This window comes from Microcebus murinus, chromosome 5 (assembly GCF_040939455.1).
Source record: "Microcebus murinus isolate Inina chromosome 5, M.murinus_Inina_mat1.0, whole genome shotgun sequence".
NCBI classification, from domain to species: domain Eukaryota; kingdom Metazoa; phylum Chordata; class Mammalia; order Primates; family Cheirogaleidae; genus Microcebus; species Microcebus murinus.
In genome coordinates this window covers 92,497,284-92,523,845 of record NC_134108.1, presented here as the reverse complement: position 1 = coordinate 92,523,845, position 26,562 = coordinate 92,497,284, and the positions used below count along the sequence as shown (strand labels likewise).

Below are 26,562 nucleotides of genomic sequence, written 5' to 3'. Positions count from 1 at the left end.
AAGGTTAAAATCACCAGAATGGAACTTCTCAACCAGCGAGGTACTATGCATTCATTAGCCACATCCTTCCCAAACACTTAGTTGATATTCCAACCTGTCTGCACTGCATTGGTTCCATGACCAAACTCAGTTGAAAATTGCATGCATTTTTGACTTATCCAAGGTTTCACAAAAATTGTTCTAAAAAAATCTGAAAGATAATCACAAGCCAAATGCTGAACTTTCCAGAGCAATTGTCCATGCTTCAGTCTTTTCCATAATTTCCTTTTCTTCACCATCCTGCTGGGATGAATCTTAATTTGGTCTCCTAAATCACTAACGTAGATCTTCAACATCTACTCTACTGGTGAGTATACACAGTATACTTGAGTTTTAAAGGTGCAGCTACCATGTTTTTTAAGAACTTCTATTCTCCAAATGTTCTTTGGTTCATAATGGTTGTTTATTTTATGGGTGTGACCCTTATCTAGAATTTAAGAATTCTTTCCAGTTTCTTGAATCAACTGTATTTCACTGAGGATGATATACTCGGCAAGACCAGCTGGGCCCTTCTCTTTAGGGCTGTTAATTGTTCTCAATTTTCTGTTGACTTTCAGAGATCTATTTTCACTCATAAAAACAAAGGCCTTGAACAGTAGTTTACATGGACTCTCCCCCTTGGATGGATTTGGTCCTCCCCAGCAGGTATGCATAAAGCCAATGTGGGCGCACAGACTTCTATGGGTCACCTTCAATCTGGGTGGCGATGAGTGGGCAACCGAGGCTGACAGCCACGGTTCCTTCAGGGAGTGTTGGGGGAACAGGCACAGGCTGGAAAATCTCTTGTGGAAGGGGCAGAGAGCAAGGCATCCTGGGGACAGATGCTGGGGCTAAGTAGTTTTATTGCTGTTTCCACGTTTGCGTGACAGAGCTGCTCTGCTTCTCCTCTCTCTGGCCATGATACCCTCAGCAGGAGCCCCTGCAGCAGAGCCCTCACTCTGCTCAGCATCTTTCCCAGTCACTCTCTGCCAAGAGAGCCACAGGAACCAAAGGCACCCCCCCCCTTCCTTGGCTTTCCTGCCTCATCGCTAGAGTTGCTCTAAGGCTCTGCTGGGAAACTTCTCCCAGAAAGCTCCTTTTTCGTCTTTGTTGAGCTGGGGCTGATCAACTCCGATTTGTTTTTCTGGCAGTCCAATGCCATTTATGTTCTTCATAAACATCTCAAGTTTGGTTCTACTGAGACCTTTCCCTGCAGTCCAGAGGTTACACTTTTCCCATCCTAATTTTAATACTGCAATCAAAATGGGATTTTTTGGTTGACAAAAATCAATTGTGGGACTACGTCTAGCCATCATCATCTTCGATGCAAATTCTTTAGACATAAAGCTTATGTTTAAAAGGAAAAAAAAAAAAGAATAAGAGTAGAGGGAGAAGCATTTTATTGTAAAGGGTCAACAATGCTAAAGGAAGTCAGATTTGAAGTAACAGAGTATACTAACAAATGACTATATCTACACCCACCACCATAATGAAACACATCCTTACCTTTGACAGTGGAATGAGAAAATCCAGTTTGTACGAAAGGATCACTCTGGTGAGCAGAACCACAAACACCACATAGGCAGAGTTCTCAAAGTCTGTTAACTGAACCTAGACAAGCAGAAGCCCAGAGAAGTTATGGACCAACCACACAAACGTGCTCTTCCCTGGCCCAGGCCCCTCCTCGAATCCCGTCATTCCCAAACCCTCTCCTAATTCCCATCTGGGTCTGGAAGCCCTTGGCCCCCGGTCTGTTCTCAGAAACCAACCCGCCACCTTAGCTTTTGTACTTGCTTTTAAATGTGCACATGCTGGATTTTTATTGCCATATAACAAATGTAAGAGGCTTCTGATAGGAGCGTCAGAGGGTGACAAACAGCAGAGGATGAGCCAGTTCCTGCGGATGCCCGGGTCTTACCTCCATGGGTCGGAATTCGACTCTCCATCCGATATCCGAGTTTGGAGGAGGGGGCTTAAATCTCATTGTCTGCCAATTTGTGGACTGAATATTCTATAATAAAAAAGAATAAACCAAACTTTCTACATGTCCAGGAAAATATTAGGATAATTTGCTATTTAATTAGGGAAGACAAATGTTTACTGTCCATGCCAAATACTCTTTGACTTGCAAACACAAAAAGGTACAATAAAACTTTCTTGGAGCATGATCTTCTAAGAAAATAAGTGTTCGCCAAAAGTCAGACACCCTTCCTGTCCCTGCATGCCTCATCCCCACTGCCACTGTCTCCCCCCATGACTGGGCAGCCTCTGAGGAGCCACACGGCCCACCCTATTCCCTCTCAGTTCTGGCAGCCAGCCTGCCATTCTGAGAGTCACTGGACACTTCCGTCTTTCCTTTGTCCTCCCTCCTTGGGACCTGGGAATGCTGCTGCTTCAATGACCCCAGAGCCTGAGAAGGACAGCTGTTTCTTAAGATGTTGATAAAAGGCCCTGGACACGCTGGGAAGCCTAATGGCAATCCTGGAAGGATTTATATCTCTTTTGTGGGTGTGGTGGGGAAGGAAGGTGCTATAGATTGTATTTAGAAAGGCATACATGTGAATATCTGCATTTAACGTTAGGTGATATACCACTGAAAAAACTGAGCATGTTATTTTTTGTGCAGCAGATATCTGAATAACAAGAGAAAATACTGAATAAAAATACTGAACAAAAAAAATTTAGAATCAGACAGATAACCAGTAAGAATCATAGTGTAAGAGTACTTTAAACCATAATTTTTGATTTTCTTTGTTCTTTACTGCACTGGGTAATATAAGGCCTATGAGAGTTCTGTTACCAATGCCTCACGGGTACAGAAAACTGCCTCCCATCTGGGCTCATGGAACGAAATGCATTCAAAACAGAGGGGATACCTCAAAATGGTCAGACTCATTGGCATCATCCAGGTGTATCTTCTCTTCAAACAGAGTCAGAGGGTCTCTGATAAAGAGGTGAGCGACATGCTGGGCCAGAAGATGGTCAATGCCTGCAAAGACAGATCACACGGGTGCTCACTGCAGAGCAGGAGACACCACTTTCTCTAAGTCTAGAAAGACGACAGGACAGCTCAGGAAGTTTGAAGAAAGGGTGTCTAGAGACTTAGGAAATAGCTGGTTTGCTTAGCATCTTCACCTCGCCCAGGATTTTATCCTATGGACACTGGGGAAGTGTCAGAGTTTCATTCACTACTTACACAATGCCTGCTGGGGCACTGGTGTGGGCCTAGGTACAGACCTCCAAAGTAAGTTCCTTTGGCTAAAAGTCAAGAAGATCTCACAAGTATTTGGAACTTGAAACTTTAGGAACAAGCAGCCTCATTAGAAAAGTTAGAGACTTCACACTAAAAATAGAAACCAGACCAGGAGTCAGCAAAAAAGTTTAAAAGAGCTTTGAAGAACTAAAGACGTACAATCAAACCTAGGAAAACAGAAGGGAAACTCACCTTCCTTCAATAGCTGTTCGTAGATTTCTTTATCTATCGTCAAGTCGATGTCATTATATTTCTCTCCACACTTAGATAAGTAGCTGTCTATTGAGTCGTATCGGGATTTACTAATCCTATAGTTATTGTTCTTCAGTGGCTAAAATTTAAAAAAATATAAACAAACACCATAAAAAATGACCTAGAAATGAACTAATGGCCAGTATTAAAATGCTACATATTTTTATACACAATATAAAACCCTCAACATAAGACACTGAAGTCAGTGAACCCTAAAAAGGATTAGAGAAAATTGTATTTTAAAAAATCTGAAGGCAATTTAAGTACTCTTTTCTTCTGATTTAAATATATATATTTTTCTTTTTAAAGCAGATCATTCTCATTCTTATTAAGCTAGGAAAATGCAAGGTTGAAAGCAAAAAAAACAACAACAAAAAAAAACACCCTGTAATGGAAAATCAAAATGATCTATCCCTTAAAGTTTATTTCTACTCAAAGTATGTTCAACAATTTATGAATAATCACATAAAGATCATAGCAGCAGTAGTACAGTTCAGGTTGAGACTTCACAATCACTTGGGAGAGGGGGGTTCTTTAAAAACACCTATGCCCTGGACCCAGTCCTAGAGATTCTTATTTATCACAGGTCTAGGATGAAGCCTGAGTGTCTATTTCTAAAGATCTTCATAGGTGGTTCTGATGCACACCCCTAGTTGGAGAAATGCAGGGTGGGTTACAGTTCAACATGCAAACAAGAAGTGCTAACCTACTAATATTAAGCAGAGCCTAACCCTTTATATGGAAAAAGAATCTTTTGCAAGAACTTATACCTTCCACAGCAGAAAGCATCACATACAAAGCACTCAAGTAGTGTCAAACGCCTTTTGGTAAAAATAGCCATCAGCACTGACTTCCAAAACAGAAAAATGGCACTAATTTTAAAAAGCTAAAACAAATACATAACATATGATAAAAATTAATTCCCCACCCAGTCCAAATCACTTTCCCCACATATTCACCCCAAAACAAACCCTGTGAAGTCAAAGACCAGAAACAAAAATAGGTCTATGATAGTCTTTCTTCCCATATGTGACTAACCTACTTAAGATAAAAATTTAAGGGGAACTTCAAAATTGCAAGTAGTTACAATAACTGTATTTTACCTGCTTGATTTAAAAAGGGCTATTAAGGGAAAAATCATTCCCACCTCCAGTCCTCTCTCCTCCCGAGTCCTGTCGTCTACAGATGCAGAAATCACTCCCCAGCGACAATCAATGTCTGACACATAGCCTCGGTAAAAAGGAGACGCAGCACTCAAAGCCATCTAAAAACAAACAGAAGTCAGTTTCTGTAGACTGTCACTTACATGCTGAAAAAAGCTCCACACAGATATTTTTCTGGTCAAAAAGAATCAATTTATGCAACCCATACAGACTTTCACCCTATGTACTCATGCTTGCTTTCTTGTAGTGAAACACATCAGAAACAACCCAAATCCTTAGATTCGATTCTTTTTTTTTTTTTTTTTTTTGAGACAGAGTCTCACTTTGTTGCCCAGGCTAGAGTGAGTGCCGTGGCATCAGCCTAGCTTACAGCAACCTCAAACTCCTGGGCTCAAGCGATCCTCCTGCCTCAGCCTCCCGAGTAGCTGGGACTACAGGCATGCGCCACCATGCCCGGCTAATTTTTTGTATATATACTTTTAGTTGGTCAATTAATTTCTATTTTTAGTAGAGACGGGGTCTTGCTCAGGCTGGTTTCGAACTCCCGACCTTGAGCAATCCGCCCGCCTTGGCCTCCCAGAGTGCTAGGATTACAGGCGTGAGCCACCGCGCCTGGCCAGATTCGATTCATTTAAATCATCCTCTCTATAATGTGGAAACAACCCAAATCTTTTCCCATGAAGAATGGGAGAGAGAAAATGGCTACGCTCAAACTTAACACAAGTTTTACTAGCAGCAGTAAACTTCGACAGCTTAGACTCTTGGCTTCTTAGCTCTAATCTGCAGACTATTTATATTCTTTTCCAAATAACGTCTTAACTGATGTGATTTAAATAGCACACTATCAGCAAATTCTGCACATGTAGTCTTATTTCATACAAACAAGTATTTAAAATAAGAAGTAATTTCTACTTACGACAATTGGACAGATAGTGGCCAACTGATCATAAAGGTATCTGGCCTCAGATATGCTGCAGGCTTGGAATGTCACCTGTTTAAGATTGCAAGTTATTAACAGCAAGGAAAGATCATCAGCATGCTCCCCAAACAGTAAAGTCAGGAGAAAGGTGGCTTGGGAAGGGAGGGGTGAGGTAACAGCCCTTCACTGATGACAACATTTAAAGCACTGGTTTTGTTTAAAAGCTGTCTTCAGTGAATTAGAAAATGGTATTTCATATTTTCCACTACCTATAGACAACTAATGTATGTAACCATGTTCCTAAGTGAAATACGATTAAGAAGTCAGGAAAGAAAAACAGGACACAAACACATGATGAAATTCAGCGAAGCATTTCCTCTTCTACTGGCTTATTTCTTCTGCAATTTCCCATCCCCTCATTTAGCTGAGAGGTTACATAAATTGTGAAACAAAAGGGATTTGGGGATGTTCACAATAGTTTCCAAAGTTCAGTGGTGGCAGTGGGGAACAGCTTGGAAGGGGGCAAGACTGGAAAGACAGGGACGCAGATAGAAGACTACTTGTCAAGGCAAAGGCTAAGAAAGGATGTGGGGAGAGGGACGCCAGAGTCAAAGCAACAGGTGCCAGTGACCAGTGGGGACAGAGAGTGGCACAGGTCAGGGAGGGGCACTTAGGTTTTGGCTGGGGTGCTCCTAGGACAAGCAGGAAGAAGAGTTAGAGAAAAAGATGTAACGTGACATGATGGGCTTATGAAACCAAGGAAACACATGACCAAGAGGCCTTGTAAGTGCCTGGGTCTTCAGGGCTGGTGCACAGAAGAAAAATTTGAGCTGGAGAAATATATGGGAAGCAGGGTCAGATGATGTTCTGAAGATGGAGACATCAGCCAGGAAGACCACAGAAGGTGGGCAGGGAAGGTAGGACACTTAAGAGTTAGGCAGAAAAAAAGATCACATAATTTTGTTAGCGCAAATCATCCTCTAAAACAATTACTCAATAGAAACTAAAAAAAGATCTGCCATCTTTGGGGGATTGGCATAGAAGAGGCAAGGAATACAAACTGTGTTTGTGTTAGCACATTTGTAACAACAGCAAACTGGGAACATTTTTAATTTCCTCTGTTACTGTTATTCAATGACAGTTTGAATTTAGCATTGGTTTGGAAATTTAAGTGTTTAAGACTTGAAATAACAGCAGCTGAATGAACAATGTTTACTGTTATGATCTCCACCTGTTAGTTATAATAGTTTTAGCTAGATCTCAACTTTGCTTTTTTAACAGCTGACAACTTCTGTTGGTGACTCACAAGTTTCTCTGCTCAATTATAATAGTACTTCATGTCAGTGTGGAGACTATAGAAAATAATTAGACAATTTAGTGTCCTGACCTTCCTATAATTCCCATGTTATTGCCTAAGTCAGCACTGTTTGTTTTTTTCTTTTCTTTTTTTCTTTTTTGAGACAGAGTCTCGCTTTCTTGCCTAGGCTAGAGTGAGTGCCGTGGTGTCAGCCTAGCTCACAGCAACCTCAAACTCCTAGGCTCAAGCGATCCTCCTGCCTCAGCCTCCTGAGTAGCTGGGACTACAGGCATGCGTCACCATGCCCGGCTGATTTTTATATTATATATATTAGTTGGCCAATTAATTTCTTTCTATTTTTATGTTAGAGACGGGGTCTCGCTCAGGCTGGTTTTGAACTCCTGACCTTGAGCAATCCGCCCGCCTCGGCCTACCAGAGTGCTGGGATTACAGGCGTGAGCCACCGCGCCCGGCCAGCACTGTGTTTTAATTTAAAGGTAATGATAATTAACTAGTCATTACAAATTAATTCAACATGGAGAGAGTCACAGATATCAAGGAATACAAGTTTCAAAGGTTAACAGAAATAAAGATTCAGAAGGATTGGCAATTAGGTCATTACCAAAACAACAGTCATTTCCACGAACAGGTGCGAACTTGGAAACCAGTTTGTGTGTGATAAGGATTAAATGAGAAGTGAGGGAGTGGGAACTGGTAAGCAAATACTTATTTGTTGTTATCCCATCACTAAAATTTAAGCTTCAAGAGGGCAGGGACCTATCTTGCCATTCTCTCTCTACTTCAAGTTTGTAGGATAGTGCCTGACACCTTGTTACTGCTTAATAAATATGCATTAAATGAATCTTGGAAGGATGGGTGGTGCCAAAGAGGAGAACACAGGGGGAAAGAGATGGTGAGAAACTTGAAAATCCATGACCCCCAAAACCAAACTTATAAGGCATTAGGACTACAACATACTTAAATGTTCCCCCCCTAAGCATTTTGACTGATAAATTATTTTGAACATGCCATCTTCTTGTTTATTTAGGTCTTTTTTAAAAGCTACTTTTAGGTATTTTAGTGTGTATTATTTTATTTATTTTTAGAGACAGTGTCTCAGTCTGTCACCCAGGTTGGAGTGCAGTGGCACCATCATAGCTCACTGCGGCCTGGGCTCGAGTGATCCTCCCAACTTTGGCCTCCCAAAGTGCTGGGATTACAGGAGTGAGCCACCATTGCCTGGTCTATTTTTGTTTTTAAATGATACTATGTGAAGCATTTCTTCTTTCCAGTTTTTTGACTGGCTTTCTCTCAACATGTATAATACACACTGGACAATTAATAGGTGAATCCTAGAAAAGCCAACCTTAGAAAAGTATGCTTATAAAAATTAGCAACTGGAATTTAATAGTTTACAACACTGAGGTGACTTAGTTATGTTAAACAAATTTAGTAATTAGCTTCCTTACTCTAGAGCTCATATAGCAGTCATCAAATCAAACAGGATGTCACTGTTGATAATGGCTTTAATGGAAAGGGGAGTAGAGTCCTTACCAGGGGTCCTCAAACTTTTAAAATAGGGGGCCAGTTCACTGTCCCTCAGACTGTTGGAAGGCTGGACTATAGTTTGAACAAATTCCTATGCACACTGCACATATGTTATTTTGAAGTAAAAAACAAAGGGGCAAAAACACCCACATGTGGCCCGCGGGCCGTAGTTTGAGGACGTCTGCCTTATACCTTAGAAAGGTGTGAATATATCAACAATCTTGGCTTCTGGTATTCTTTAAAGCATCATATAAAAAAGAGATACATGCCACTAGGAAACTGAAAAGAGGGGCCAAAAAGAGGAACTAGGAAAAAATATATGTTAGAAACCTAAATATCTCAACTAAAATTTACTTAACCACCCAGTTTTGAAGTCACATAATTTTCTCAGGGGAAAAAAAAACCTACCAAAACATGTCATTAACTTACTGCTTAATAAATGATTCTTGAAAAGCCCAAAAAGAGTCAAGATTTTGAATGTGGTTAAAATGCTTTTGGTTTTAGACAGTTTTCTGCTTTATTATAATAAGTAGTTTCTAGTGTTCCACTTAAGAGTTACAAGGCAGGGATTTCTGTGGTGATTTGTGGAATTTGTCTCATTTGCCACACGCTTACATGGAGTATTAAAACTGGGACACGACACTGGGGAAAAGATAACTTGATCATAAACTCATGACAAAGCTTAAATTGGATGGAAAATTGATATCTACAAACAATAAAAATGTTGGTCATCTATCATTAGGACATACTTATTTGTCTACATACAGTGTTTCAAGGGAAAGACTAGCCGTTTGGAACTACAGGGTGTCCCAAAAGTCACCATATGTAGGGACAATGGGAAATCATAGCTAAAAGTGCCTTCATTTACAAAATATTCATTACGAAATTTAAAAAATGTTTCCTTTGTATGGAGACTTTTGGGACATCCTGTACACTGGAGTAACTATGCTGTCCTTGGCAGAACACCTTGTTTTAATATTAAACCAAGGAAAGGTAATCAGTACTATAATAGCACTTAAACAATTTTAAAGCTATGCACTGTAAGTTCTAGAACTTATTGGCTCTCTTTAGAAGTATCTGTAATTAAGATAGGAAAACAGATATGCATTTAAAGTCAAAAGGTCTCTTTTTATGAAGTGTGACTGTAACTTACTGGCCTATGTTTGTTTGGAAGCCACATATTATACACATCAATAAAACAAAAAATTATGCTTGGCTATGTTATTTAAATACATTCAGCATGCAAAAGTCTGACTCTGGCATTTAATTTGGATTATGTATAGTTTAAAAAATAAACAGATCAGAGGTATATGTGCAAAGAGGTATGCGTAGATGCCGTAGCTGTTTGAGATGAGGGGTTGCTGGCTTTCTGGGCCTCTGTGTTGAGAGCAATCAGGCTGGTAGCCCAGAGGGGCCTCCCAGGGCCAGGCACTGTGCTGCTCCAGGCTTCCAACCAGCTGAAGCAATCAGAACTGGATAAAATCTCCGTGGACAATAACAAGCAGACGCTCTTTTTTTATATGAAATTTTCAATTTGAAAATTTACATTTTGTGCAACTCCTATGCCTGATCTAACATGATTTTTTTTTTTCTTTCTTTTTTGAGACAGAATATCGCTTTGTTGCCCAGGCTAGAATGAGTGCCGTGGCATCAGCCTAGCTCACAGCAACCTCAAACTCCTGAGCTCAAGCAATCCTCCTGCCTCAGCCTCCCGAGTAGCTGGGACTACAGGCATGCGCCACCATGCCCGGCTAATTTTTTCTATATGTGGCCAATTAATTTCTATATTTGGCCATTTATTTCTTTCTGTGTATAGTAGAGATGGGGTCTCGCTCTTGCTCAGGCTGGTTTCGAACTCCTAACCTCGAGCAATCCCACCTCGGCCTCCCGAGAGCTAGGATTACAGGCGTGAGTCACCATGCGTGGCCTCTAACATGATTTTAATCAAATTGAAAGTTAAAAAAAAAAAAATACTTCTGTTAAAGCAATGAAATAAATATGAGCTTAGAGTCAGATCTAGAAGGGGCCTTAATATAAACCCTCCTTTTCATGGATGAGAAAACTAAGTGAAAAGCAGTGAAGGGAGTTACCCAAATACCTGAGGCAACCCCGGTCGTTGGCCCGTGTGCTGCCTGACGGGTTCTGTGTTCTCCCACTGAGGTCCTAAGTGAGCCTTGGCACAATCACTGCCAGGGGCACCAGTAACTTAATCAGATCCAGAAAAAATTTTAGGTGGGTAAATAGAGAAAGGCTATTTACCCCCTGTACAACTTAGCCAGGGTAAGACAGACAAACATGGGCTGCTAAATATTTACTCTTTTTATACCACTGGATGGCTTTGCACAATGTAAAAATTAGAAGTCCAAGCAATCCTTTTTTTGGATTACAAAATCACTGGAGTATTTCCATGAGAGCTCATTTCCAGAAATGAGAGATTTGGGTGATGTTTAACAACCTCGCTAGCCTGTCACTAGATGGCAGTAAAAACCAGGCACAGAAAATAAAGACAAGGATCATGGAATAGTCTGCATTTTAAGTTAATTAATAACCACAGTATAGTATATACCTTTGTGGCAAACTATAGACTCTGTAAAATTATCAGTCAAGATAAAGCTTCTAAAGAATTTACTAAAAATTTCATTGCTTTTCAGAAACTCCTACCATCTACCATTTCATCCTGATTAAACTGATTTTTAGAAGTGTAAACATGCATATATAAAGAAAAGTAGTTAATAAACAGAAACAGATGAAGACACTCTCCCTCTCTGGATATTTGAAACAATACCTGGAGACAGCAATTGCCCATCCCAAATCCCATGGCATCCATGTAAATATGATCCGGCTTAGAAGCCCTTGCTGCCTCATCATCCTCAGGAAATGTTTCTATAAATGGAGATGGTGTGTTCTTGTCCTTAAATACTGTATTATTAATTAAAAAGATAAAAGAATAAAATGTTTGAGAGTCGATCATTAAACAACAATTCAACAGGTATCTCTCTCCCACCCCGCCACCCCTCTGCAGACTTACTTGGCACATTGATGACAACCTTTTCTCCTCTCCTGTGTCGGATATTTCTTGTGAGGGTACTAAAACAGACAACCAAATGTCATAAATTGGTCACCTAAGGGCCATCATGTATAAGAAGAATTTGATCACATGAGTAAATGCAATGAAATCAAATGAATTCTCTAAGACCACCCTACAGAAAATGTGGGTCAAGATACTCTTCAGGGAATTTTCTGAAAAAAGGCTTTTGCCTTAATATCAATTCCTTGGCTCTTGAGAATGCCATTCTCTTCCCACTCAGCACTGCTTCCGTAGCTCCCTGCAACTTACCAAATCAAGTTCAGGTGGCAAGGTCTGCCATGGTCTGGTTTCACCCTAGGTTTCTAACATTCCCCATGTTAAATTTAAAGATACTCAAACTTTAATACTCCTTTTCCCCAGGCTTCTCTGCAACCCCACCCAATACCTTATTCCTCTCCTCCTCAATCTTCAGCATTAGTACTTATCCTCCAGACCTGTGTTGCCTCACGCAGAAGCTACTAGGCACATTGTGACTATTAAGCACGTGAAACGTGGCTAATCCAAACTAAAACATGCTGAGTAAAATACACACTCGATTTTGAAGACTCAGTATAAATAAAAGTAAAATTTCTCATTAATAATTTAAAAATACTGATTACGAATTCTAGATCTATTGGGTTAAATGAAATATACTATAAAATTACATTCACCTGTTTTTCACTTTAATGTGGCTACCAGAAAATTTATAATTACATTTGTGTTTCTATTAGACAATGCTGCCATTTACTCAGCTTAAATGCCACCTCTTCTATGAAGCTCGCTTTGATCCCCCCAGTCAGAAGCACTCGCCTTTCTCCAAGGAGGACCTCTGGTGCTACCACCTTTGGACATATGCCATAATCTATCTTTTCTTGCAGCTGGGTATTTTTATTTTCCTTTACACTCATGACAACATTTAAAGTTGGGAACTATGTCGATAAATCTTTATCTCCCTCAAAGACTTTGCACACAGCACATGTGCAGGCCTGTTAAAGTAATGAATGCTGAGAAGTCCCCATGTTCCTACCTCTGGATCAGGAGCCTGGGCTCAGGTTGATGGATGAGCACTGAGGTGCAAAGCTAAGGGCAGCCTGGTGAAGCCCCTGAGCAACTTAAAACCTAAGAATTAAACTACAAACTGAACGACCTAGAAGTTCACAGAAGGGAGAGTGCCTATACCAGCTGTTTTACCTTCCTACCAAGGTATATAGAGTGAGTTGAGCTGATCACAGATACTGATGGTAACTCATGGGGGAAAAGGCAGGAGTAACTAAGGGAAAGCTTCCCAAGTGGAAGTGTTTACACAACTAGGACTGAAAATCTGCGTTAAAGAGAGGATAGTAGCTAGACAAATGACTTTAAGAGGACTTGGAAAACGAACAAATCGAGGCTGGATGTAAGAAGTGACCACCAAGCAGCGTTGGGGGAACTGGGGCTGTGAACAGGTATATGTCTGCTGCCTTCTCCAGTTATGTAGGGAAGGAGCCAGAATTCAGTAAATGCTCAAGAAGGATTCCCAGACTGGAACACCACATTCTCAGAAGGCAGAGATCTGAGCGACAGGCTCCTGCATTTCAACACAAAGCCATACTCACCTGAAGCGAGGGTGCTTGTTTATTGCTTCATCTGGGAAGAAGAGGGACTTGGAAGCTCCACCTTCAACCGGGTTGGGTTTGTACTCAGGTATTGTGAACCCAGGACAGCCTAATCTACAACAAATTGAAGAACTAAGTAGATGGGATTTGTTTTCAGGAATAAATTACTGTAGTTTTGCCATCACTGCACCTGTTAAAGAACATCTCACTTCTATTATTCCCTTTTCAGATGGCTTTGTGTTTATAAAACAAATGCTCTATAAGGGCTGTGCACCTTTACACCCACTGCCTGCACTTCTTGCTTGCGTCTTATGAACATCATCCTGCTCTTCTGTGATTCCAGCCCAGTATTGATTTACCCGAGTGTCTGCTCGTTCACAATCCAGAGCATTTACTTTGGTCCTCCCCACCTCTTCATGTAATAGGAAGGACTGACAACACAGAAGTCACTTCCCTTGGTCACGTCAGTTGTCATGGGTGGTACATATCCCTCCACACAGCTTCCGAGGCATCCTCTTTTCCCAGTGCTAAACCCTCAGATTTTTCCTCTGACTTTCTGCACACCACCACTGCCCCCCACCTCCTGGAATTCCCAGATTTATTCGAATCTGGGAATCTGGAAGGGGCCTGCTGTTTTTTGCCTCTGCAGATCACACGAATCCCCCAAGAACTGGCAGTGTCTCTGCAGGTGTCCCCATTCACCAGAGAGTCCCTGCAGTCTGACACAAAACCCAATGATCTTACTTGACCTAAAGAAGAGCTCTAATTCCAACACAGAAAAATGAAGCCCCATATATATCCCTACGTTTGTAAACCTCAAATTCCACATCACCTGCAGTGATGCCGCTGGTTTTCCCAAGTTAGTAATTTAAAATCAAAGTTAAGTGTGCTGTGAGGGAGGACAAAGATTAACAAAGTTAGTGAGAGCAAAGCAAGGGAGGCTCTTGTCAGGGTTTTAGATCAGTGGTAGGAAACTTTTGGCTTAAGGGTCAACTAGCCCATGCCTTATTTTTAACCCTTACCTTTTATAAAATAAAGTACCTGTTGGCTGCCCACATCCACCTTGTAAACAACTGAGCTGCTGATCTTATCTGGAAAAGAGTTCCTGGCTCTAATGGCTCTGGAGAATTCCTGCACCTATGTGCATTATTTACTATGAGCCTGCAAACCTTAGGAAGAGTCCCCTAGCTGAGTAACAATCTTAAATCTGGGGGATTCCTTGCTAACTATAATCGGGTGAGATGAAGAGAGACGTGTTTGTCTGGAAGGGAGAAAGAGTCAGAGCTCGGATCCTCAGACACATACAGCACTGCTTTCTTCTAGCCCAGTGCTGTCCTATGGAACTTCCTGCAATGATGGACACGTTTCATCTCTGTACTGTCCAAAGCAATGTGAAAGTCACCAACCACACGTGGCTGAGCACTTGAGATGAGGCCAGTGTGAATGAGGAACTAAATTTTCATTTTATGTAATTTAAAGTTAAAGTCTTGTGACCCATGTTTTAGACTACAATTCTACACTACAGAGCTTTGCCTCTTTACAGAGAGAAAAACCACATTATTTACACTTAAGACTGGAGTAATCCCCTTTCTCTTGTGATCCCACATTATAATAAAACTTTTATCATTTATTGTGGATGCAAGGGGAGGCTTCTAACCACTAAATAACTAATATTTGTTCTTGTTTTGTTTACAAATCCTAAAAGACCCTCCATTCCTAATACATATGGTTAGGCTTTAAAAAAATTATAGATTTTTAGAATAAAACTTATGCCTGTTTCAACTCTCCTTTCATAATGACATAAGCAGCTTTAAAAAAGTGCAACTATTCCATATAGAGCCATTCTCAATTAAGGTAAGAGACACATTAGGTTGAACCAAAAACTTTACCTTGTGGTCCCCAAGGAATCACCACTGCCTATCCATACTACACATTCCTAAATTTTAAAATATAAAACAGTTCTGGTTTGTGTTACAAACTTTTTTTTTTAATTTGCTAAGTGAAATGTACAACCCTCTTAATGTTAAGGGGAAAAAAAGGAAAATGTAAGATACTAAATTTTCCAGTTCACTAGAAGTTGTCATATAACATCTGTAACCTACTTCTTGGCCTTACTCTGATATCCTAAGGTTTTGAGGGCAATCACTAGAGCAATAGCTTTGACATCTCTTCTTTCCCCCAGTAGGTCCGCTGATTTTGCCACCTTTCGATCTACCCATCCACATGCAGGCTGCCCTTGCTTCCCCCCCATCCCCACCCCGGGTGGGCCCCTCACCTATCTCCTAGTCAGCTACGGCTCACACAACAGCCCAGGTGAGGGCTGAGAAGCAAAAATCCAACCTTCCCAAGGCCTCTCACTGCTTTTAGGATGAGAACCAGAATTCTTCCTATTCACATTGGCCAACTTGCCTTCTTTTAGTTCTCAGAAGGCCCCCACTTGGCTGGCTCATCCTAGGATATCTGTGCACACTGCTCCCCCTCTCCAGGACATCCCCCCCCCCCCGCCCCCGTCACACACCTCCTAGCAGAACCTGGACATCACTCACTCACCCGCCACCCCGCAGACTGCCACATCACATGCTTTGCTCCCCACCTCTTCCTCACAGCACTGCCCCAAGTTTACACTCCCTGAATCTGCGGGCATTACTGACTTGTCTCCGCTAGCTCCAAAGGGACACCGCCTGCCTGTTCTCAGTCATGATGGCACGCCCATGCTCCCTAGGGCTGGCACGGAGCAGGCACTCAAGCGTCTGAGTGAATGCCAGAGTCAAAGATTTCTCCCCTCTTTCAAACATCAGGGGGAAGAAGAAATGTGCCAATTCATATCAAAACACCTGTCCACCCTCACCCTGCTGGGGTTTTTTCTTCTGGCAGGGAAGGGAGTGGCCTACCCAAATGGAATGAAGGAATCACAGAAAATAAGACATGCTTCTATAAATGTTTGATGAGTGGCTTAAATAAGGTTTCGACCATTTACACGTTACAGTGGAGATTTTTTTGTTTGCTTTTGAGACAGGGTCTTGCTCTATCACCCAGGCTGGAGTGCAGTTGTGTCATCATAGCTCATTGCAGCCTCAAACTCCTGTGATCAAGCAATTAATTGTCCTTGCCTCGGCCTGTCAAGCAGCTGGAAGTACAGGTGCACAACATCACACCTGGTTAATTTTTCTGTAGAGACAGGGTCTCGCTATGTTGTCTGGACTGGCCTTGAACTCCTCAAGTGGCCTCAAGTGATCTACCCACCTCAGCCTCCCGAAGGGCTGGGATTACAGACATGAGCCACCATGGCCGGCCAATGATAAAGATTTAATAAAAAGAAAATTTCCATTTAAATACCCCTAAAACCAATGGAATAATTCTGAAAGTCTGTGTCTGTTACAGACATTAACAGGGAAAAAGGTATAAAAATAGTTTCAAGTATTCTAGGCCATGGATACCAACCCTGGAAGCTCTTTTGAACTTTGAGGAGGTAAGTCTACTGTCACGATCTAACAGATAGCTAGCATAGACAACTCACATTCATGATTTGAGAGGATTGCATTCTTGTGTAGAGGCTCTGTGTATAATACATGCAGTATTTACATACCTAATTCTAAGCTAAGAACATTATTTCACTATTTATATTTACTTTTATGTATTCTAGTATATGTCATAACTACATCTGATGACAAACCCTAAATCTTTTCAGTACAATATCCAAACATGACCTAATGTTGCATCCTGTTCATAATTAATATGTATTAATAGTACACAGAGCACAGGTGTGACCTGATCTGCCATACCAGTAGGCAAATGCTTGTATTTGGAAGTGCGTGAGGCAGCAACTGTCACAGTCAAGTGAGAAGAGCACTTGGAGGTCACCAGGAGGCTTGGCTACTGCCTACAGGGTTGGAACTGCCTGGTGGCTGTGCCTTGCTCTCCACGCTTACCTGCGGTGGACATGGCCACCACTGCTGGTCCTCATCACGATTCCATGGTGTTTCCCCCATGCCCAGGTGAGTGCTCTCACCACAGTGCTCTAGGCAGCCACTATCCACCGACTGAAGCTGCCATGCAATTTTCCCTTTAGCTCTAGCATTACAGAGTCTATTAAATGTGATATATAAAGTATGAACTGTACGTAAAGTGTGAGGATTGTAGGGTGAAATGCTCGGGTCACAACCTGCTCTCTTTATAACCTACCGCTCTAACGTCTTCTGGGACATGTTAATATAGGAACTAACCTTGGAAATGAAGTTATTGTGCAAAGAGCCTGATTTTCTTCTAATATAGAAGTGGCCTCCTTCCGGCGTTCTCTCATGTTGGCCTCAACTGTGTTGAATTCAGACATTGTTCCCCCGTAGGGCTGTCCAGGTGTCCCTTCAATCATGTAACTCCCATACTCTGGTCTCCAGAGGGTAGGATGGCTACAGAGGAAAAACAATTTAGTTCCATTTTATTCTTCTGCTGTAGCCTACTCCATTTTTAAAAGTTTTAAGATTGCTTAAAAAATTTAGAAACCATTAGGCATAAAAAAAAGCCAAGAACTCATTGACAATTCCCAACAGCTATTACTTTTCCATAGCTCTTCATCTATAAGGGTTAACAAGTATTGGGTCTAAAATATTTGTAAATAACTGAAAATGCACACATGGGACTCATTGTCTAGGACAAGCTAGAAAGGAGGTGAGGCCTTACAGGTATCCAAACTCAAATGAAGCTTCCCAAAAACTAGTGAGTAGAAAATGAACTGAAGAATACATATCCCCTTCCTTCCTGCTCTTCGTCTATTTAAATAAATATTTAAAAACACCATGCCAGCCAAACAAAATCCATCTGCAAGTTTTATGTTGCACCATGATTTTTGATCCTGGTTATGCTTTGGCAATGGTTTTTTGCCCCCCAAAAATGCTTAATAAGTTTTTATATTTAGTTGGTTGTACAAAAATGCTTTAATATTTTTTTTTTTTTTTTTTTGAGACAGAGTCTCGCTTTGTTGCCCAGGCTAGAGTGAGTGCCGTGGCGTCAGCCTAGCTCACAGCAACCTCAAACTCCTGGGCTCGAGTGATCCTTCTGCCTCAGCCTCCCAAGTAGCTGGGACTACAGGCATGCGCCACCATGCCCAGCTAATTTTTTATATATATATATATCAGTTGGCCAATTAATTTCTTTCTATTTATAGTAGAGACGGGGTCTCGCTCTTGCTCAGGCTGGTTTTGAACTCCTGACCTTGAGCAATCCGCCCGCCTCGGCCTCCCAAGAGCTAGGATTACAGGCGTGAGCCACAGCGCCCGGCCTAATATATTAATGTATTTAATCCTAGTGCCCTATACGTAGGTATTGTCATTATCTCTACATTAAAGCAAGGTAAAGGAGGCACAGAAAGGTTAAGTAACTTGTCCAAGGTTATTCAGCTTTTAAGTAGAGGAATCAGGATTTGAAAGCCAGACAACCAGGAACCAGAGCCTGCACTCCTAACTGCTATGCCATCCTGCCTCCTATAAAGCTGAGAAATGACTCTATATTCTAGTAGTTCCAACAGTTTCAGAAATGGAACTTCAACACATCGGCTTACTTTGGGTTCGTCCTTTCCCCCTTCTCTTGTAGAGTTTCAAGAACTTCCTCTCCAGACAGGACCAACTGGACTTTCTTATTTTCATGATCAAAAGATACCAACATGTATTCCACCTATTGAAAATAAAAATGAGAAAAATTAACGCTCTTCCAGATTTGTGCTCACTGTAATCTTCAGAAGAAAAAGGCAGGGAACTGTGAAGGTTGGAAAGGATCCCCAATAACTTGAGACAGACACATTTGCTTACGCCACAGGATATACTAAGTATTCGTTTGCATAAAATGAAAACCTGTAGAGGATGGTCAGTCAATAGCGGCATTGTTTGAGGACAAGAACTCTTATTCTTCCATCCTTTTTCTCCTCTATTCTACTGTATACCCTATAGAAAGGTCAAGATACCCAATTTTGCAAAATGTACTTCAAAAGAAATGAGTTTCAAAGCTAAGGTTCTGTAAATTGCAGTTGTAAAGAAGCAGCTGCATTTAAAAAAAACTTAAATGGCTTACTATATACTCAGTTGACTTATTGTAAGTTTAAGAAAGTGGTTACTGGACATTCCTATCACAGCAGATTATGCTTAATTTACTGGCAGATTTTTAAATAATCCCACTACAAGTTCCACTTTTGGACAGTTAAACCATAATCATAAATACAGCACTATGAAGAAGTTGCTTTAGGGGTTCCAACAATTTGGTTTTGTCACAATTTGGTTTGTCACAAATAATTTAAAACAACTCCTCCATTCTGAAACCATATAAAAATTTACAACGCAGGGCGCACCAGTGCATTTTTCATATCTTATGGTGGAATTCTGGTAAGAATAAAGAGTTAAATACCAATGTAAGACTCTTCCGGGCAGAACTCAACTGCTTTTGTTTTCCCTGAAATTGCATGCTTTAAATCAGGACAGCTGGTGTGAACAGTGAAGATTATGAATCATTATTTCTGACTGAAATAAAACCACCATTATCCATATGTAAGCGAAAAGGTATGGAACTGAAGTATTCAGGCTAACACTTGAAAATAGCATTTACACATGGCACCAACAGTTACTGTAGAGAAGAGGTGGCAAACTGATGTCCCACAGGCAAACTAGTCCACAATGTATTTGGTTTGACTTACAAGAGTAGTTAACAAAAAAAGAGGGGAGGCCAGAGGCAGGCAACAGTATACCCACTATTTCCCTGATATTTCACAAGTAAATTCAGATTCTCAGCCTTAAAAACAACACCCAAAAGCCCAGCACTATGCCTGTCTCTGCAGGGCTGCGGTTGGGTTGCTCTCTTTTAGGTGTATGTGCACCGTCTGCAGTGGCCTCTTTCCTTATTTGGTGTACCTGTCTGGTCCTGGAAGGCACATGGGTCAGCAATCCCCATCACATAGAAATGGTAAGAATGTTTTGCCCTTTAGCTAAGAAATACAATTATAGGCCAGGCACGGTGGCTTACACCTATAATCCTAGCACTCTGGGAGGCCGAGGTGGGAGGATTGCTCGAGGTCAGGCGTTTGAGACCAGCCTGAGCAAGAGCGAGGCCTTCTTGTCTCTACTAAAAATAGAAAGAAATTAGCTGGACAACTAAAAATATATAGAAAAAATTAGCCGGGCATGGTGGCACATGCCTGTAGTCCCAGCTACTTGGGAAGCTGAGGCAGAAGGATTGCTTGAGTTCAGGAGTTTGAGGTTGCTGTGAGCTAGGCTAATGCCACGGCACTCTAGCCCAGGCAACAGAGTGAGACTGTCTCAAAAAAACAAATATATATATATGTAATTATAAAGAGGAAAAAATGTTAGTAACCATAGGAAATAGCTCAGCAGGTTTAAACCACAAAAAATAAACTTTCAATTCACTTTTATTAGTTGCCTTACTGGTAAGTTTAGGTTCCCATCAGAATTTTTTAGTTGAAGAAATGGGTAAGACCCCTTTAACCCTTTGCATTCGCTTGCTTTTTTCTCTTGCTGCTACCGATGCTAACCGTGTTGAGTCACACTCTACATCCGAGTGCAAAGGGTTTTAATTCAGGTACATGAACCAGAAATGTGAGATCTGCACCTGCACAATCACTCAGTGTCAAACAACTGAAGAATCTGGAACTGGATCAAGTACAGCTTGGTAGGCAGGTAGCATCTACAAATCTGTGACTCCTGAACAGCTAAAACTATGGAACAGGAAACTAAGTTCTGGGATGGATACATGAAAAGATCATAAGTATGAGAAACAAGTTTACATTTAAGTGAACATAATGAGAAGGGGTATGCTTTCATATATGGATCCTAACCTTTAAATCTAGCATGCAAAAGTGGCATGATCACCCACTTTTTACAGGTGGGCAAAGAGGTTCAGAGAAGCCGAGTAAGCTACCCAATGCCGTAAGCGTCAAGCAGGGATTTGAAGCCAACGCTGCCTGGCCTAATGGCCCAGCATACCTTGCTGCTAGGACTATAGAGGAGGTCAATCTTGGTAAGTGATGATAAGCTTTTTATAAAAGTATTATAAGCTACATGAGGCAGGAAAAGATTATAATATAGGCTGGAAATATCACAAATTGATTATGCTTCAATTTTATGAAGTGGGCCTAATATTGTATCATGGAAGTCGAAATGTAACTAATAGTTATAGTCATAGATTTAAACATGTGAATTGACCCATTCCTTAGACCCAGGACAGAGTACACTTGCTCTATGTAGCATTTCTAACTCTCGCGGCTAGAAGGAATCTTTCTCCTTCATTCACTCCAATACATCGGCCTGGCATCATCTGCTACCTGAACTAAGTTATTTTATTAATCAGATAACATGTTTCCTAAAGATAGATAAAGAGATCCTTCCTAGCTTACTGGGTCTGTATCATTTATTTATTACCAAAAAGAGCAATAACTTTTGCAGCAATTATATAAGCTAAATTCAATAACTTTTGTTAGTTTCCTAGTTTTGAAAAAAACAAACAACTGAAATCCTTAGTTTTCAAATTCACTCTTAGCCCACAAGTTTAAAGCATGGGTAGGGCAAAAGAACAGAAAGCTCAAACTCATTATAAGTTTTAAATATCAGCCAAATGGATGACATTTAAAGTGTTAACAAACTAAACTCTTCTTAATTAAACAATAATCACTTCATGATCTCATTAAGCAAATGAAACAGAAAAACAGAATATTTACCAAATACAGAAAAAAACAAACTTACTTTTCAATAAATGCTAAGTTCAGTTGGAAGCCATATGAATTTCCTGAATATTTTTCAAATTCGAATTCAAGGCCTTCTGAAGTACTCATCCTCCGTAGTCACCCTCTCATCCATCTGCATCAGTCCTTAAAGTAGTTTAACTTCTTAGCTTTCTGTTATTTAATACCCCCTGCCACCTTAACACTTGTATGTTTATTTCCAATTCTAAGTACATACGAGCATACCAATGATTAACTAAATCTATAAAAGCCAAACGACAGCTCAAACGGGGTTTGGTTCAGCAACCTAGATATGCATGATAACGAAAACCAATACATTAAGATAATGCTTTCCTATTAATAAAACACCTAAAGCCACAATGATTTATTTTGTGATTTCTGGATTTTGTCCTCATCCTAAAATTCCTTTTTTCATCCAAAGGGTGAGAGAAACAGACAAGTTCAAACAGAAAATAATAAAACAGAGGCTCTTCTGTACCACAACATGGATTCAAAGGATTAAATTGTACCAGCTTCCTAACCTTGAACAGCATCTGGGCTATAAACCCAGAATCCCAGCAATATCTCTTTTATACATTGCATACAAACACAACTCTGAAAGCAAATGGCCAAAGAGCATCATAAATGGGTGGTTGCAGAGGAACCAATTCAAATTTGTGTAATTAACACACTATCTTGGAAACAGGGAAAAAAAACAACCCACTGAGCTCTATTCTCCACAGTACATAGGTCACAGCTCCCTAGATGTGACTTTGGGCCACTTATTTGGCAGCCATCAGTTATCCTTTAAATGGGGAAGAACAGGCCCAAGAAAAATACCCAACCACTTTGCAAGACACTCATTTTAAATATGCATTACTTTTTCTACAAATAGAAATTAAAATCCCTTGGATTTCTAGTGCTAAAAGGCTATATTTTATCCTACTAGAACAAAAAAGTCACTAATATCCCTCAGCTGTTGAATCAAGGACATCAACACATGAAAGGCTAGGATCAAAGTCACTAATATCTCTAAATTGTAGAATCAAGGACAAAGACACATAAAAAAGACTATGTACTTTGCTTTATGTGTTATATAGTGTTGCTAGGAACAACCTGGACATAATCCTCAAGTCATTTAACACAGGTTTAAACAAAGGTGAGGTATTTTTATGTCCATCTAAAATTAGGCCAATAAAAACAAAGTATCTTAACTGAAGGTAATGTAAGTACACAGTACGATGCTAAATATAGATGAGACAGCAAAATATCTATGGCATTTGAGATAACAGTGAATATTCACATTTTTTAGGATTTATGTTGTCTTTACATGCATTTGCCACTAGTGTAAAACAGAAATTTTCCTTTGTTTTAAACATTGATACCCTACATTGGTAGGTAAGTTTCAGGGAGCTCAGAATTTGAGGAATGTCTAGACATTTTATGAAATACACATTTTTAGATTTCTACTACCTTGTGGTAAAAACTGCTTAATTAGAAGACAATCTAGTTCTGTAAGAATCAGACCAATTATAGGCAGTTCTCCATTTAGGGAGGTCATACGTTTAAGAAAGTTCCTTTGTCAGCTTCTGTGTAAATCAGAACTAAGGCATCTCCCCCCTCTCAAAAGCATTTAAGCCACCACATGCCAACCTCTGGAGAGAAGGAACCTACCACCAAGTCCTGGAGGGATAAAGACCTGCGAGGGCTCACATTCCTCCCAGCTCTGACATGAGGACTCTCCCCTTCTCATACCCTAGGAGGGGTCTGTATGCAGGTTGTCAGGTCAAAGAGGGCAAGACAGTAAAAAGGGCTCCACATGACTCAGGGAGAGTGGGTGTGCAGCCCGCCCCCTAGAATTAGGGGTTCATGGCCAGTTCCTCCATTCCACTATTGGCTCTTTTCCACTGGCCCAAGCAGTTTTGATTCAATTGCTGGAACCACCTGCCGGTTCTCAGAGACCCAGTTTTTTCCTTATACTAACTCCTAAACAAGCCCACAACTATTTTGATGATTAAGGGTCTAGTGAGAGTTGATGACTAAGCAATGCCCAAATACCTGTAAGACCTGGCTCCTGTTCTCAGGCTTACGCTGTTGCTCGAGTGACAGCCAATAACACCCTACAGCTGAATTATCTGGGTAAGTGCTCGAAATGACCAAAAGGAGCTGTGCATGTAAAATACAGCAGGGTCTAAAATCCAGGAGCCCAGAAGGCTTCCCAGAGGAAGTGCCATGTAAATTTAGGCTGATTCCTGAAATGGGGACTGGCTGGGCAGAGGTGAGGGTCTAAGAATCCTTAAACATACACACAACCTCCACTCTTCCCCTGGGGCACTGCACTGCTGACTGCTGCATGGGACTCAGAGATGCAGATCTCCTGGGGCCCCCCTCCAGAGACTAAGCCACAATAGTCCCTGTTCTAGGATATAAGCCATTTTAAAGTTAGGAGTTGTGCCTTCTGTCCAGAACACTGTTTTCCTCACACAGCGAATACTTTTTGAGCACCCTCAACCATAGAGTTGGATGGCATCCATTTCCATATCTATCTAGCACAGCACCCAAACCTGGAGCATCTAGACAGGTTAGCCCTAGAGCAAGGCTACTTTATTTTATTTTATTATTTTATATTATTTTATTTTATTTTTGAGACAGAGTCCTGCTTTGTTGCCCAGGCTAGAGTAAGTGCCTTGGCGTCAGCCTAGCTCACAGCACCCTCAAACTTCTGGGCTCAAGCAACCCTACTGTGTCAGCCTCCCGAGTAGCTGGGACTACAGGCATGCGCCACCATGCCCGGCTAATTTTTTCTCTATATATGTTAGTCGGCCAATTAATTTCTTTCTATTTACAGTAGAGACAGGGCCTCACTCTTGCTCAGGGTCTCACTCTTGCTCCCGGCCTCCCGGAGTGCTAGGATTACAGGCTACTTTATTTTTTAATCACCCAATCAAGGAAGACCTGAATGATGACCAAAAGAGCAGCTGCATTTAAAATATTAATAGAAAACTGAATAAGAGATCCTAATAAGAGATGTAATAAAATTTGATGTGGCTCAGAATTTGGTTTAAGGTGGACTTCCACATTAGACATGTTTAATGATAACACTACAAATATCAAAACCACTGTTTTACATGGTAAGCTTTGAGTGCTTTTGGCGGGCAAGTATGAAGTAGAAACTGCAATATTTGTGCTTTTGTGTATATGATATTTTGTACATGGTGATATTTGAAACTGGTGACTGTTGATATGTTACAATTAAACTACCTTATGTTCTGAAAAGAAAATATTTTGACAGTTTAGTCTGACATACTATCAACTTCTTAAAATGTTTCCCATATTTTGAGAAAATAGGCTATTCTGCATTCTGCTTTCCCCCCTTACTTTGATAAGTCAATTCATACCATAGAATTACACAATACACTCTACGGGAAGTTTACACTTTTAGAAACCAAAACAAATGCTGCCCTTGCCCTGACTTGTTCTTCTGTTGGCATCCTAGATTAGGACTTTGGCTTACAGAGCAGGTTGCCTTTTATTTATAACATATTAATTTCAACACTGCATCTAAAAAAAAAAAAAAAAAACAAAAAAAAACAATGAATTTCCTATAGGATCAAGCGGAGTAACTTCCTTGTCATTATCTTGGCCCACACAGAGAAAACATTCTTTACATACCTAGATTAGTGATATGAGGCCCAAGCAGAAAAATTTCAAGACTTTAAAACGAAAGAAAGGTGAAAGACCTCTACAGGAAGAACTATGAAACACTGAGGAAGGAAACTGCAGAGGATGTAAAACAAATGGAAAAACATCATGCTCATGGATCGGTGTAATCAACATTGTTAAAATGTTTATACTACCAAAATGATTTATAGATTCATACATTCCCCATTAAAATACCAACGTCTTTTCTTAAATTCTGACAGAAAAAAAAAAAAAAGTAAAAAAAAAATAAATAAAATACCAACGTCATTTTTTGCAGATCTAGAAAAAATAATTCTACACTTCCTGTGGAACCAGAAAAGACCCCAAATATCGAAAGTAACTTTAAGCAAAAAGAACAAATCAGGAGGCATCACTTTACTGGGCTTCAAGCTATATTACAAGGTTGTAGTAACCAAAACAGCATCGTATTGACACAAGAACAGAGACCTAGACCAATGGAACAAACAGAACAGAACCCAGATATAAAACCATCCTCATATTGCCATATGAAAAGCAGACAGAAACACTGTGGAAAAGAATCCCTATTCAATAAATGGTGCTGGGAAAATTGGATAGCCACGTGTAGAAGACTGAAACAGGATCCATACCTCTTACCACTAGAAAAATTAATTCACGACGGATAACAGATTTAAACCTAAGGCATGAAACTATAAGAATGAATGGAACTTTAAGAATGAAAGAAAGAAGAACTATAAGAAAATGGTGGAAAAAACTCTTATAGACATCAGCCTAGGCAAAGAATTTATGAAGACCACCCCAAAGAGTTTATGAAGATGATCCCAAAAGCAATCACAGCAACAACAAAAATAAATAAAAGAGGCTGATGCCATGGCACTGTAGCCCAGGCAACAGAGTGAGACTTGTCTAATTAATAAATAAATGGGACCTGATCAAATTAAACTTCTGCACAGTCAAGGAATCAATAGAGCGAACAGACTCCTACAGAACAGGAGAAAATAACTGCATGCTATACATTTGAGAAAGGGTGAATAAACAATCTACAAAGAACTCAAG

General features: G+C 40.5%; 1 protein-coding gene across 1 annotated transcript in view; it reads right to left on the bottom strand.

Moving 5' to 3' along the window:
* The window catches only part of GCLC (glutamate-cysteine ligase catalytic subunit), a 49,249-nt gene that overhangs the window by 5,206 nt on the left and 17,481 nt on the right, over positions 1-26,562 (bottom strand). Inside the window, exons 2-12 of the mRNA XM_012780759.3 lie at positions 18,667-18,779; positions 17,336-17,518; positions 13,113-13,226; positions 11,479-11,537; positions 11,236-11,369; positions 5,603-5,677; positions 4,671-4,787; positions 3,464-3,602; positions 2,895-3,007; positions 1,937-2,029; positions 1,525-1,629 (exon numbers count right to left, since the gene is read on the bottom strand). Of these exons, the coding sequence (XP_012636213.2) occupies positions 1,525-1,629; positions 1,937-2,029; positions 2,895-3,007; positions 3,464-3,602; positions 4,671-4,787; positions 5,603-5,677; positions 11,236-11,369; positions 11,479-11,537; positions 13,113-13,226; positions 17,336-17,518; positions 18,667-18,779 (1,245 nt within the window). The remainder of the gene's footprint in view (positions 1-1,524; positions 1,630-1,936; positions 2,030-2,894; positions 3,008-3,463; positions 3,603-4,670; positions 4,788-5,602; positions 5,678-11,235; positions 11,370-11,478; positions 11,538-13,112; positions 13,227-17,335; positions 17,519-18,666; positions 18,780-26,562) is intronic.